Source organism: Phallusia mammillata, chromosome 4 (assembly GCF_965637545.1).
Source record: "Phallusia mammillata chromosome 4, kaPhaMamm4.hap1.1, whole genome shotgun sequence".
NCBI lineage: Eukaryota > Metazoa > Chordata > Ascidiacea > Phlebobranchia > Ascidiidae > Phallusia > Phallusia mammillata.
In genome coordinates, this window is record NC_137255.1 from 29,678,519 (window position 1) to 29,693,657 (window position 15,139).

Genomic DNA, 15,139 nt, shown 5'->3' on the forward strand with positions numbered 1-15,139 from the left:
GTGTAATTTGAAACGTTTTGCTCTGTCAACCGTTTTAAAGAATTGGATGGATTTTGATGCACTAATTGTCATTTGTAGCCTACTTGTTTTTAATACAGAAAGTAGGGCTCCATGCCAAATTGCTATTAAAAACATTTGAAAGTAATATGTCACGTGACTCTTAACGTTATTTTTATGCTTGTTGAGCACTGTTGAAACTGTTACAAGTTGACTTGTTCGGTAACAAACTAGTTTTAATTGCGAGAAAACATCTTAAAATTCTGACCAAGATGTTTTATTATGTATTTCAAAACATAGAAAAAAAAAATCAGCAACCGAATTAAATCCGGAAACAATATTTTTCTGCGGTTAGAATCCGTCAGCGTAAATTGCGCTGATGGGATCTTTGCCAGTCCCGGCAGCGTCGGGCAGAGGACGAGAAAAGGTCGAATCAATAATTTACAGGAGTCGGGATTAGAATGCACTTCCACCAACACAATATTGTTGCAGCTCTACACCCGACTAAAACACAGTTTAGGTTTCAAAGCGAAAAGCTTCACTCGTGGCCCCGGCAGAGGATTATTAGGTGAAAGTTGTTGAAATGTGAGGTGGTTGATAGAATCGTCATGAAATAGGGCGTTGGGGCAAAAGCACGTGTCTGAAGATGCGCGCTTTTGAAAGTTTTTTTTTTTTTTATGTATCCTTATTCAAATGGAATCAATTAATTACTCTTTGAGTTGTTTGTATTAGAACTGTGTAATTAAGGGCAAGAAAAAATGCTATTTAATTTACAGAAGCTATACTGTTTGAAGTAAACGGCAAAAAATACAGCTATGCGTGTAAAAAATATTTATTCTCCAGTATTTATGAAAGTTTGATTCTAAACAACAACTTATAACTTTGCAGGACGAGTTAGCAGGTGAATTAATTACTACAAAACACACTTGCTTATTACGTCACAATGACAACTGTGGAGGAAACAAACCAAAGAATCCGTGGATTGTTCGGGAGTGGATTCACTGCTTGGATTTTAATTACGATTGCAATGATCGCTCCTGAATGGACGAGGGACGGATTGGAAAAACACTGCGGTGTGATTTTCTGCTGCATGGAAACTTATGGGAACTGCACTATAACTGATGAAGGTAGGTACTTGTTGGATTTGAAGATGTCATAAAGTTTGACGACATTTCTGACAATCTGTGCCGTCATAACACGAAATTTTGATGTCACAATATCAACACTTTTTTTCACTAATAGCGGCAAAGAGAATGCATAATGGTTTATTTGAAAATGTAAAGTCATTTCTAAAAGTGTGACGCCACGACACGAAGTTTTGTGTCGATATTTTAAGATCTTTTTATGTTTGTTATCCGTTTACTATGACCACACAATATGAAGCATAACTTTTATGAGAGAAAGCAGAAGAAAATTCTTAATAAGAAATAGCGCGCTTTAATGCAATTGTTTTGAACACGTCTTTGACTCTGTCCAGTAAAATAACTATTGGTTTTCATCAAGGAGTAAGTTTCATCAAGTAATTGTCATTTTAAAGAAATTCTGTCTTATCAGCGATCACTTCATGATTGTTTTTTGTCAAAAGGTTTTCAATTCAGTTCGTTTAAGACAATTTTTTGCAATAACTTTTTCACGGGTTTCGAACCCAGGACGTAGCACGAATCCCGATTATTATTTTTTCTGTGTTCAACCATTTTTCTCTCTGGACCATTGGAACCAAGTTCCTGCCCTTTACACTTGTAAATTACTGTAGAACCTTTTTGTGCATATATTTTCTTGCGAGTGATTTAGTAATTCTTTTCCTTGTATCAAGAAGTTCAAATGATTTGCAAGTTTTTTGGGTGCATTCAAGTAGGAAAAATATAACTGTTTTTTTTCTATCCATCTCTACACAGATTTAGTTCAGCAATCGTATGTGCCTAAAACGCGTTTCTCCCTTTTTTCAAGGGGTGTCGAAATTTTGAACTAAATCTGTGTGAAAAAACTAAAAAATATACTTAAATAAAATACAAAACCGGGAAATTCAACTGGTTTTCGCAATAAGTCTGGTAACAAGCACTAGATTTTGTTAATATCAAGTTTTTCACGCACGATTTTCGTCAACATTTCCAGCTGTGGTCGGCGACAAGTTCAGTTGGATGTTCGCCAGCTGGATGACGTCATTTGTTGCGATATGTTCGTCCACTTGTAGGTGCACGAGAGTCAGGAAGGAAAACGTCCGCCAGATGGCAGTGTTGCTCGTCGTGGCAGGCAAGTTTATTCGCCTTTGACCAATCAGGATTTTTTGTTTGCATTAACCTGTGTTGTTTTTGTATTTGCACTAGCTAGCAGCTGATTGGTCGAACTGTAAACAGTAATACCTAATATGCGTTTGCTTTTAGAGCAGAGTTGTAAGTCGGGGTCGATTCGGACCAGGTTCGGGCTTTAATTTGAAACACAAGTTTGGACTTGACACGGTTATGTTAGAACAGTGTGTCCAAAACTTTTTTCTTTTAAGGCGCATTTTAGAAAAAACAAAAAATATTTAGCGCACTTCGAACATTTAAATAAAAAAGATATTTGAATTTTTTTATTTCGGTTTAAAATGGCACAGCAAAGTGCCCCCTCTTGCCCCTACGTGGCGGCGCCCATGCTTGCAGAGACGACACAGCATCTTGCTTAGGAAGCAAAGGGTCGAGATAAGATTGGAACCCACAAACTTGTGAACACAAAACGGTTATGCCAGACAAACTGTAAACTGTCTGGGCTCTGATATAGAGATTTATTATACAAGAACGAGTGGTTAATAATTAGTAAATTGTGCTCAGAACTTAGTGAATCGTCGAAGCTAAACAAAATCTTCGGTATTGTCAACATTAAAGGGCCATCACGAAACAAAGTGTGTAGTAAGTTATAATTTTAAATCGGGAAAAATGTAGTTTAAATTTGAATCAATTGACTGGATTCGGGCCTGACTTTATAAACTCCCATTTGTGTCGTAATTTTAATTCGGGAATCGACTTTCGGGGCCAAAATTCAGGCTTTGTTAAAAAAAAATCGGGTTGGGACCAGCTTACAAGATTGGTTTGCACTGATACCCGCCAAGTCGGCCGAGTGGTTTGGGTAACTCGGGTTCACAAGGTTGTGGGTTATAATCCTATCCCGACCGCTTATGTTTTCCTCAGCAAGAAACTTGATTGGTTCAACCCAGTGGTTCCTGGTGGGTTGAACTAAATTGAAATCACCAACTACCTGAACCGAAAAAATCAAATAAAAAATGGTTCAACCGACTTGCAATTTGAACAGGCAGGTCGATGGTGGACTCAGAAAATTGGGTCATGGTGGCTAAAAAGAGGGCTAGGGCACCTTTTTAGCCAAGTTCCAAGCGGCCATGTAAACAGGCTAATTGTGAGCATAACGCATTCAGACGTTGCCCACCCACCAAGGATAAAAATGAAACAAAAAACAAATTTCCTTTGCTTTTGACATATTCCACACAAAAAAAACGGGTTCAAGCCGTCTTATAAGATTGGTTTGCACTGATACCCTTGGGTGGTTGTTACTCAACATACAATAATCTTCAGTTCGTTAATCTCACGCAGGGATCCTCGCTTTGACGGGCAGCATCGAGTTTTTCATCAAGAAGTTCACGGTAAAGGAGCTTGATTTTTCCGCGGGAGGATTTGTCGCTCACATCGCCGGATGGATGTTCTTCATTTCCGGATGTTGCGGATATTGCCATGGTTACGGTTACCGTGAAGACGATGACGAAGAAGGTTCCAACCAGGTTTACCCCTTAAATATGCCCGGGGGACTTTTCGGGGGCTTCGGGGTCGACCGACTCAGTCGATTCGCTCCGATGAACTTCGCTCGAAAGAAATGGCGCGATATGCAGTCAACCAGAACGAGCGATATTTCCGTCGCGTGACGCATTGTGACGTCATAGTCGACTGGGAAAAAATGTTCCAAACGTGTTTGTTTTTATTTTCCGCTCCTCAACACACGTCACAAGGCATGCTGTGACGTAATAATCCACACGTACAATGATGTGCGACGTTATATTTTGCTTTACAGAATTATTTTATTGTTAAAACTACGCTATAGGGAGTCCTGTACATTGCGTACCGTTTGAAATACACGCGGAATAAAAATAGGCACATGATTATTGTTATATATTGTTACAAAACAATCGCGCGTTGTCACAATAGGAGTACCGATAAATGGGCGAAAAAACAAACAAACGAACAAGTGCTATTTACACAAAAAACAAACGCGCGATACAATGACGTCATCTCGATCCGGGGCAGTGCGTGACGTCACGATCGATTTGGGGAATCACCTGTACAGCGACTGAATGATGTCATTCCGCTCAGAAATGGTCGATTAGAACTGAAACGCTGTTGCTGCCTACGTCATAATTATTAGCTTCGCTCGGCAGGTTAACATTCTGCCACTGGGAGGGTTCACCTGAGAAAGAAGAGTAGACGGATTTAAGTCGAGTTGTTACTCTGACCGCGGAGTGTGAAACTCTCTCAATCCCGATTACTCGCGTTAAAGAGTTTTTTTTGGCCCAAACAGCAAAATGGAGATTATTGATTTTTTAGGCCCAAAGAGTTTTTGCGGAAATAAAATGTTGCTTGATTGAAACCAAAATACAAGAGATCTTATCATCAATATATTATGATGAAAAGATCTCACGAATTTGGTAATTTTCAAAGTTTACGTTGAAACGGGTAATTTATGTAAAAATCTTGGAAAGGTTCGCAAAATTTAACAAACTTCATTCGTTTTAAGAACTCGAAATTGGGAACATTTGATTATGAATGTTTTCCCAAATTTAGTTTTTGAATTAAGATTAATAGTTAGATTGAGAGAGTTTGGTAACAATATTTCAAATATAACAAAAAACCTTAGCACATAAATTAATCAAACTAACATTTTGATTGCAATACAGCATATTAGGGGTTTGTTAATTACATAACTACAATATCAAGCATTGGGGAAAAGCAGGAAATGAAGAAAGGGGGGGTGGGGGGCGGGGGTTGAGGTTTCATGCAAGGAAGGGGGTTGTCAATGAGATAGCAGGGTTAATTTGGGGAGTTCCCCAACCTGGGATAGCAACAAGGGGTTATTTCTTCATGCTACTTCTTCTCAGCACCGAACACGTAAAGTTTTTGAAAAAAATGTTATCAGTGTTTAACAATTTGTTTTTACAAAAAAATGATCCAAATATTTTCAATTTCTAAAGCTAGAAAAAATTGTGTTCCTAGAATGTGGAAACAGCTGATTGAACAACAACTAAAAATCACTATGTTGTTGTCGGGGTTTACTTAAAAACTAGGCGAAAAACTTTAAATTTTTAGTGTCATACCAAACAAAACACCAGCCATTGCAAGTAAAGGCAAGGTATTACATTTTTAGGTGAATTTGACATAGAAGGGGTGGCAGGGCATTTACTTCTTTATAATTCAACAAGGTATTTTTGTCCAAAAAAGATAACAAAAATTCCCCAGTTGTTTTGGCAAAATTATCTCTACAAACGCAAGTCATAAACGTAGCCATACATTAATCAAGTTCTTGACACATTCAAACTTCATTATGAGAATATAAAAAACTCCCTCTGTAAACTGTGCGTAAACCAGCTTAACTAATAAACTCGGTTAAATGTGAACTAAATATTGCTGGTCTTAATACAAGTTATTTTTGTTGATAGGTTTGGATTAGTTCATAATATGTGGGTTGGTTATGTTAGTTGGAATGTGAAAAAATCGGCTGCTTATTCGGTTAAACGTTCACCTTGTGTCACAGAAAAAAATACATTAAGCAAAAATTGGAACCAAACGTGTAGAGAAATTTAGAAAAAAAAATATGAACAAATGTTGCTTTGCTTTAGGTTAAAAATAAGTGGTGATTTTAAGCTTTTTACAAACACGTCGAACTACTGCGTTATTACTTTTATACCACATTTTTATCTCATCTTTGTTAATAATCTTTTGTCGTAATTTCTTTTACTGCGCTATACTTCAAAAGCAGAACTTCTGAACGCTTTTTCTATTTCAGATTTCGATAATAAGACCGTGTTTTAACACATCCAATCCGCATACCAAAAAACAATTTAAATTTAACCCAGTTAAAAACCTAATTTCAACCAATAACCAAAAATCAATTTGCTCGCTTTAAAAAATAGAAAAAATGTTTGGAGCTAATCACGTGACACAAGTTACGTCATAACCGAAAAAAATTCCGATTTTTGCCCGACACTATGCCGGGGTTCGGGGTGAGTGGGTAGCATGAAGAAACAACGAGCCCCAGCGCGGCCCCACGTGGGTAAGAAAGGGGGGGTCGACCGAGGTGTGTTCGACACACACCTGGGTCCGAACTTTTCAGCGCAAACGACCAGCCTTCTGATGTCATAGACGCACAATGAGGAAGACGGAGTTCCACTGGATGCTCGAACTGGAGGCCGTGAGGTCCACACATCACGAGGGGGGAGAGGAGCGTCTCGCCTGTGTGACGTAACAAACAAAACGCGATTAGACTACGTGACGTAACAAACAAAACGCAATTAGGCTATGTGACGTAACAAACAAAACGCGATTAGGCTATGTGACGTAACAAACAAAACGCGATTAGGCTATGTGACGTAACAAACAAAACCCGATTAGGCTATGTGACGTAACAAACAAAACGCGAATAGGCTATGTGACGTAACATGAGGCTACGTGACGTAACAAACAAAACGCAACTAGGAAGAAGTTCTTAAAAATTCAAAAAAGGACAGTACTTTCAGACTATTACATCAAAAACAAAAAAATGTTTTTATGACGTCACACAGAAATAGTTTTTTTCTTTGACGTCACACTTTGCTGGGAAAAATAATTGCACGACATTTTAAAAGCCTCACTAAATGTTAACTAAAAGTCACATATTGCTGAATTTCTGGTTATAATAAAGTCACAATCGCTTTATCTATGACGTCACACACATACCTTTGTCTTTGTCGAGGGGAGGGAGGGCTGTGTTGTCGCGGCAAACTTTGAAGTAGATTTCCTGCCTTACACCAGGTCGAATCGCCCCCTTTGGAATAACAATTGAAACTCCTGTCTCCACCGAACTTAACACGCCACCATTGCTGTCGAACACGCCTCTAGCGGTCGCCACAACTTGTGGGTCATCCTCATCGATTGTGGACGGGCTGTTGGTGACGTAACAAACGAGTTGTGTGAGGTAATAATGAGGTTTTGTTAACGCTCTTTTAAACGGTTTTGTTCGAGCCAAGTGGAAAATTTTGGCTTGTGTTTAAGTAAAGGTAGTTTTTTAGATGCGATATTAAAAAGGAAGAACATATACTTTGTTAGAAAAATATCTCATTATATATCATTAAACTTAGCAACAGGTCCGTATATAGTGTCCTAAACGTTAAATTGTTTTCAAACAAATCACTTTTATGCCTCTCTATAGTACAGTAAATATATAAACCGATTCAGTCAATTCACTTCACACACAAAACAATGTTGATTGTAGGGATGTGCCAAAACTGCAAATGTTCTGTTTGGTCGAGCACCGAGCATCTCACTTTAATGCTCGGTGCTCGGCCGAGCACGCTCGGTGCATTATGACGTCACAAAAATCCCCTTTCTACGTCTACAAGGTCTTTTACGTCACCACCGGTGTATTAAGCTGTACAGGCCCCAGAAGTACACGTTTTTCCACCATCTAATACATTTAAAAAACATTCGTTTTTGTTCATAGACACCCTTTCGAACACTAGTTACGTATGTTAGCAGGGCATGAATATGCAAATTTAATGCTCGAGTCAGTTTGTGCAACTGCTCGGCCGAGCACCGAGCATTAAAAACAGCGATGCTCGGTACCGAGTACTCGGGTTCTGGCTCGGCTCGGCGCATCCCTAGTTGATTGTTACCTCACAGGAACAGCTTCCTGCTTCTTCGGTTTCGCGTGATCATATGTGTCGACACCACTATCATACATGTGATCCTTCTGTGGTCCGTTGGGGTATTTGGGCCCAGCTTGCGGTCCAGCCCCCGGTTTTTGGTAGGGGCGTGGTTGGTACGGGTTGTACGAACTGAAATGGAGAAAAATTGTTAATTAGTTCATGAGGAAGTAAGTTCGAATCCCACCAAGGAGTTGTCTCACAATTGAATATGTAATCGCCAATATCAAGTGACGCTAAAAGCCCAATAATAAAACTGGTACACTGTCCTAAATTGTATCTTAATAAAATGGCCACACAATCGACAATAGTGTAGCAATACCAATAAAAGTTGTTTGAATTTTGATGTAATCCCATATGGCATTAAAACGTTAGAAAAAAAGGGCTTAATGGTAGTTTGTTCAAAAACAAAATTGCCACAGAGCTTGAGTAGTAAATTACTTTTATAGCTAATTTCTAAACCGATATTAGCAACAGCAATTTTTGGAATGCCCACAAATGAAGTTTATTGACTATCTATAAGCTTTGTGGCAATTTTCGTTTTAACAGTTGGACTCACAAAACCCAATTTAAAGCATATTTGCCACCACCGAATCATGTATTTGTGTTTTACCCACCTGCTGGGTTTGATTTGATTCATATAATCCTTGTATTTGTCCTTGACAAAAGTCGACCTTGGGGGTGCATTTGACCCCCCAACTCCATTACTGACGGGAGGACGGCTAGTTTGAGGTTTACTTGCGCTGAAAACAAAATTGTATTGTATCTGTTATCACATACTTCTATGGACAGAAAACATTTTGTGTTGTTTGTAAAGCAAGAAACGGCCAATGAACCCTTTTCAATCTAGCTACACACTAGATTATTTCGTCAGTAACACATGAGCAGGAAAGTGATTGGTTCGTTTCTAAATCTTAACATTTCAAATATCACCTAGTATAAGATGGAGCATGTTGCTGTATACCAACATTTTTGATATCTACTAATAAAAGTGTGTTATTTTATTTTGGACACATTCTACTCCACTTACTTATATGGCTGGTATGGTTTTGGTTCAAACTTCTGCTGTGTGGAACCTGCAAATCTGTTGTAGGGTTTTGCTCCTTCGTATCGGTTCTGTGTTTGGGGTTCTTCTCTAACTGGGGGTCTAAAGGGTAACAGAAAATTCATTTCATAAAGATTTTCTCCAGTAATCCAACATTTTGATTTTGCTAAGAACAAACTGATATCAAAGTAGAATTGTTTTTTAGGACCGAACCTTTTGACATAACTTTTAGAGAGTTTGTCTGTAGAGAAAACATTGCAATGCACACATTTTAACAATTACTATTGATATTACTAGTGTAACATCACAATGGCTATTGTTAAAACTACTGCATTCGAATGTTACAGTTTTCCAACAATGACATTTTGCAATATTTTTTAGAAATTAGTTTACAATAATTTATTTGTGTTTTTTAAAAACTTATTTATGTTTTTACAACAGCAGTTTTAAAGACACATTTTTTGAACCCTAAAAACTATTTATCGCCTCCCGAAATCCTCACCTGTTATCTTGTGGCTTGTTATCGAGTCTTCCCTGTTGTGGACGTCGGTAGGGATCGTTTTGAATGAACGAGTCAATTTCATCAGCGTAATCCCGACCACTAGTGTCTCTGCGCAAATACAAGCTTACATTGTGGGAATGCAAGTGATAATAAGAAAGCATCAAGACAATAAATGATAAGCTGCAGACAGTGCACACTGTTTCAACATATAAGGTCTTATTAGTGAGCCAGTTTGCTCTGTGGTTTTTGCCCAGTTGTGGCATCGCACAAAATAGGTGAGGCATGGGTTTTTACTCTATTACTCCCAACAAACTAGAGTGCCGTTGGATGGCCACACTAGCCAATACGGAAGATCTCTTGTCACCAGCTGCACTGATGAGACCTTACGTGTCGAAACAGTGTACACTGTCTGCAGCTTAAGTGTCAATGTGTTGGACAAAACGCAGAAATTTTGAACAATTAAAAATCTGTTTTATTGCATTTTAAATCCACAACTTCAGCCTTCTTTAGTTAAGCAAATACTCCAGCTAATCACATATAGTGGATATTTTCCGGAATAAGTTGCACAAATTCAGCAGAATTTTGGCATTACATTTATGTAAAGAACAAATCCAAGTTAAGGAAATTTGTAAACACAAGAAAGTAACATGCAGCCCCAGAAATAACAATGAAACATTTAAGACAAACATAAAAACATTACACCAAACAGCTGGTTTTCATGGGCAAAATTTCAACAATGACAGCTTTATAGAGACATGTATGACATCACACAGACTGTAGTATGACATCATACCTTGTACAGTTACAATAGCAAGGGTACACTGGGATAGTTAGGGTGCTTGTGAAAACAAAACAAAGAGTGCATAAGAGATGTATTTAACTCTGCTGCAAGTTACCACAAATAGCCACAACTTACCGACGATCTTGTGGAGGTTGGGACTGGTTTGGTCTGAAAAAGAAAATTGGTTCATTAAGTTCTTGGCATCAAATTTTATAATATTTTAACTATGAGGAAATTGTAATTGGTGTTGAGATTAATGTAAACTGGAAATCTGTTTTTCTGTTTTTAAAGATTTCTGTTTTTAAAGAAATGATTTATGCTTTGTACCTGTTCTTCATGAAACAGTCTAAATATACTACTGATAAGAAGCAAGAATCTTTCTTTTTTACATTCTATTGTCTGCGGGAGATTCCTTAGGTGACAAAAGTTTTTCAGCTAAACTGGAAATTAACAGATAAATTTCGTGTAAATTCTGTTAAATCGAGTGCCAGAACTTTGGTCTCTTATTAGATAACATAAAAGTTGTATGTTATAGAAAGCTTCATAAAAATTGACATGTGTTTATAAAAATTTGACCACAATCTTAAGAATCCTAAAAACCATTAAAACTTTTTTAACCCCTTTTTAAAAAAAACAGTGTCTGCACATTGAATGGTTTGTGGCAGAAACGATGTTTCTTATTTTATTTTAAACGGAGTGACAAAATTCAAAAGAACTAAAACTCACCGATTCTTGTTGACCTGTGAATAAACTGGTTCTTGTGGCTGAGGTGGATTGCTCGTTGGTCTGAAATAAAAAAATATTATCCACATTTAAATAACTAAAAGATAATTTTTATAAAATTTCTATGTTTTTAGCAAAATTTAGTAAAAAATATTCATCAATGCAAAAATGTTTTTCAAATCTTGACAGTTTTTTTGAACAAGTCAAAAACAATCATTTTAGTCAGTTATAGTAAAACCATATTACTGTTTGAATACAGTTGATGTTTTTATAACTTAGAAATGACGTATTTCTGACAAGCAGTTTAAAGCCAAACCACCAATGCAGCATTTTTATACTTAACACCAACAAGCATAATAAAGTTTAGCATAACTGCAATAATCGCATTTTGTTATCTAAGCAAACAGTAGCAATTGATACGCTGCATAAAAAATAATATGCAAAAAATTTTCACAAATTTCTTGTAAATGTTAATTTTAAAAAACACAAGTTGCTATTAAAAAAAATCATGTAAAAGTTTGATACAGTGGTTCACAATCAGGGAGGAATTTCAAAACTTTGAGGGGAAAATTTACTTTAACTTCTCAATGTGGTTTGTAAATAAGCACTTTAGCTCTAGGATTATCACCTGTAAAGTTGATAAAAGACTCAATTTCACATGATTTGTATGGTTAGGCATCTACTATGTAGTATATTACGGAGGAATAAAAATGTTTCGAATTGTTAAGGGAGGAATACTTTGAAAAAGGTTGGGAACCACTGATTTAACACAAAAAAATCAACAATTGCAGCAAGACTTGATTCAATTAAAACGTTCGTCACCACACTTTCATAGAAATATTTTTTGTCTGTTTGTGTGCACATTCTGACAATCGGCAATGTTAGATTGCTGACTTTGGTTAAATACAGTCAAACTTTATAAAAATCAACATTCAACCGCACAACACACAGTTAAATTGCTTGATAAAAAATTAGCAAAAACAAAAGCTTTAACTGTTGCCAACTGTTAAAAAACGTAAAAACCAAACAGCTGCTAAGTGAATTACAATCACACACTTACTTATCGTGAAGCAAAAATGCTGCAAAAAGTTCTTCACTAAATGAAATATTTGAGTAAATTAATGAAACTGCACTTAACTGCAAAAAGATACAAGCCAATACATTAGTGTAAAAAATCACAACGTTTGACAATTTCTATTGTCATCGTCAGGTGAAATGAAAGCCACTTGGTGCCACACAACAGAAAGAAAGGGGCAACGCAAAGTTACAAATAAAAGCAATTACTAAGACGATGACAATACAAACTGTCTATACGTTATGATGATATAAACTCAGAAATTGGATGTATCTTATTGCTGAGCATATTTAAAGCCAAGAATTGTGTACCTATATTGAACTCCAGCATTACATCAGTTCACCTTTACAATGTACCAGCAAACAACAGCGAATTCATGCAAAGATTGACAATAAAACAGTAAGCACAGACAATTCTGGTCAAAAACTAACTTCAATTTGACTTTAGCCCTTTCTTGTGATTTTTTGAATAATAAATTTGAAATTGTAACCTGCCATTTGATTTTGTGATTGTCCAGAATTGTCTGTGCAATAAACACACATCTCATATCACAACATACACTTCATGTGCAATGCTAAAAGTGTGACTTTATGCAGCGATAAAAGCCTTTTAATTGCTGCCACCCACAAATTTTCACCAAAATTTGCTGCAAGCGCCACCAGAAATGTTACGATTATTTTACCTCGAAAAAGGTTTAGTTGATGAGCCTGCTGTGAGGCTAGGGTCATGGCTGACCGGTTCGGCAACCGGTAATGGTGGGGGTATTACTGCAGCAGGGGGTTCGCTGTTTGTGTGGGGAAAAGTTTAGTCAGACTCAAACCAAAAAAAAATCTTGTTAAACAATCTTTAGTGAGTTAACCCCAACACAAGAAAATCACATCATATTTGAAATTCTTCACACTTGTTTCAGTTAAACTTTAAAAGATTCGTTAAACTAGAACAAAAGTTGACAACCCATGTGCGCAAAGGTTGGCACTGAGGGTGTTTTTTTGCCATGTCAAAGATGTGCTAGTTTGTTTTGAAGTACTAATTTAAACTGTAACATTGCTGGTTTTTAGTTTTTTATCATCCGATAGTCTTAAAATTCAGTCTACATGCACTAAATGCTTTGTACTCTCCTTAAAATTGATATCAGCAGGCACAAACCACTATTACTTAGAAAAACGGAGGCACGCAAAGTCATTACCACATGGAAATAACAAGTAAATTGGCACACGTCGTTTAAAAAGTTGCCGACCCCTGGCCTAGAATGTCTCCAATAGCCACAAAAATACCCCCTCACCTTCTGTTGGGTTCTGGTTCCCTTCTTGGGGCTTGGTGGGACACTGGGGCAGAAGTGGTAGGGATTTCCTCATGAATTGGGTCTGGTTGGGGTTCACTTTCATCTTTTGGGATTTTGTTGAGCCCACGAATGTGATTTCTGCAAATTGAGGCAAAACTTGTAATTCAAACTTCAAGATAAAATCTCCAAGCTCATAATAAGACAAAATATAGGCGCTGAGTTTTATAAAAATGCAAGGTGGAGAACGCAAAATTAAACAGAACTTAGTGTGACATCACTAAAGCGAGAAACAACAAGAATCGCTATCACTGAAATAATCAATTATTACAACACATTTGCATTATTCGCAATATTGATCACTGATTTACTGGCACACAATTGTGTGTTTAAAGTCCTAAACAAAGCACTAGTTAAAGCAGGCTGCATTTTTAAGGTGCGTTTTGTTGTTATATTGCCAGTAAGTTCGAAAAATAATTCTTGCTTTTCTCAGGATTTAACATTTCTTTGTGCAAAACTTTATAAATAAACCAAAATACCCATGGTGGCCGCCACCATGCATAAAAAAAACTAAGGTGGCTGCACCATTGCGTTACTACATACTTGGCGCCTATGATAATACCCTGTTTTTTCCAGTTATAAAAAAAAATCCAAAAAACCTAAAATGGACGCAACTCACTTTAAGAAAGATTGGGGGTCGAATCTTCCCTGGGGGATTTCCTGTTTGCCCCTAGGGGGGTCCACTTTAGTGATCACCCTCGACCCCGATGGCATGGGTTTAGGGGCAATTATAGGTGGTTCCCGCTCTGGTTCACCGTCAGAACTGCTTGTGCTCGATCTTCGCGTATCTTCTTTATGCTGAAAAGATGAAACATTTACTTATATTAAACAAAACCTGCACTCAAAGCAGTTTACCGAAATTTGCAAACATTATGCAATTGACACCAAATGAAAATGTTCAGTAATTGCTTTGGATAGCCAAACTAGATTGATGTGAATGCTTTTACTAATTTAAATCTCCTTTTATTGACCTTTATAGACACTGATCGTTTTTAGCGAAATGTATTTGTTGTTTATAAGCCTGTCAACCGACTTTAACCGGAAATAAACTTTTCCCAAATTGTGATACATTGATAGTTAATCGAAAAATCAATCCCCTCAAAAAAATGATAAAAGTTAGCATTTAACTAGAAGGGTGGCTTAGCACATATTGCCCTTGCATATACACTATGATCAATTTTAAAACATAAATATATTTCCTATGCTTATTTTGTATTGGGTCCCATATTAGCCATCGTCTTTTATAACCTTGGTTGTTTCTGCAGGCAAAAACTCATGGGTCCCCATACATGCAAAGTTGAAAATAATGCAATTCCATAGATAACAATTAAAAAAAAAACTGACCCATTTTAGGGGGCTAGTAGGTTAACTAATGGGGTCTGACACACAAACTAAAAAAATAGGAAACCTCAATGACTCAATCAATAGTACTGCAAAATTTCAGCCTAAACCGCCAATGTTAAAAATTTTGACCACTAGAGGTGTTTTGAGCAACAACCATTAATGTTTCTTACGTCAAAGGGCTGTTAACAACCCCCGAACTGCAATGGCACAAAAACGTCCACCAAGCAACCCACAAAGTCACAAATGAGTAACATACAACTGGTTGCTCTTGTAACACTATTGTGCCACAGAAATCTTTTGTTTGTGGTGCCCAGTAACATACAAATACGTTTTACACTTTGGGGGCTTATGGGGTAAATATTAGGGCTACAGGGTTGAACACAACAATTGACACCTATAA

At 37.1% G+C, this 15,139-nt stretch overlaps 2 protein-coding genes across 5 annotated transcripts in view; one reads left to right on the plus strand and one right to left on the minus strand.

The window, feature by feature from the left end:
• Window positions 1-889: 889 nt before the first annotated feature.
• On the plus strand, window positions 890-4,138 carry LOC145225488 (uncharacterized). Its single transcript, XM_080092205.1, has 3 exons — window positions 890-1,124; window positions 2,110-2,247; window positions 3,579-4,138. The coding sequence occupies exons 1-3, from the start codon at window positions 941-943 to the stop codon at window positions 3,902-3,904; spliced, it is 648 nt and encodes a 215-aa protein (XP_079948331.1). The 5' UTR covers window positions 890-940; the 3' UTR covers window positions 3,905-4,138.
• The window catches only part of LOC145225487 (tight junction protein 1-like), a 30,578-nt gene continuing 19,459 nt past the window's right edge, over window positions 4,021-15,139 (minus strand). The window contains exons 24-35 of one of the 4 annotated variants that reach the window (XM_080092203.1): window positions 14,015-14,193; window positions 13,339-13,476; window positions 12,739-12,840; window positions 10,985-11,044; window positions 10,394-10,426; window positions 9,478-9,585; window positions 8,961-9,077; window positions 8,548-8,673; window positions 7,901-8,062; window positions 6,966-7,171; window positions 6,399-6,482; window positions 4,021-4,443 (exon numbers count right to left, since the gene is read on the minus strand). In XM_080092203.1, coding sequence (XP_079948329.1) covers window positions 4,346-4,443; window positions 6,399-6,482; window positions 6,966-7,171; window positions 7,901-8,062; window positions 8,548-8,673; window positions 8,961-9,077; window positions 9,478-9,585; window positions 10,394-10,426; window positions 10,985-11,044; window positions 12,739-12,840; window positions 13,339-13,476; window positions 14,015-14,193 — 1,413 coding nt within the window. In that variant the 3' untranslated portion in view covers window positions 4,021-4,345. Of the gene's footprint in view, window positions 4,444-6,344; window positions 6,483-6,965; window positions 7,172-7,900; window positions 8,063-8,547; window positions 8,674-8,960; window positions 9,078-9,477; window positions 9,586-10,393; window positions 10,427-10,984; window positions 11,045-12,738; window positions 12,841-13,338; window positions 13,477-14,014; window positions 14,194-15,139 lie in introns of all 4 variants that reach the window. The other 3 variants (XM_080092202.1, XM_080092201.1, XM_080092204.1) reach the window with 3 other exon arrangements.

Coding starts and splice junctions, on each gene's coding strand:
- LOC145225488 (XM_080092205.1), top strand. CDS start 941: ATGACAACTGTGGAGGAAACAAACCAAAGAATCCGTGGATTGTTCGGG. Junction 1,125..2,109: donor CTGCACTATAACTGATGAAG/GTAGGTACTTGT, acceptor CAACATTTCCAG/CTGTGGTCGGCGACAAGTTC. Junction 2,248..3,578: donor AGTGTTGCTCGTCGTGGCAG/GCAAGTTTATTC, acceptor AATCTCACGCAG/GGATCCTCGCTTTGACGGGC.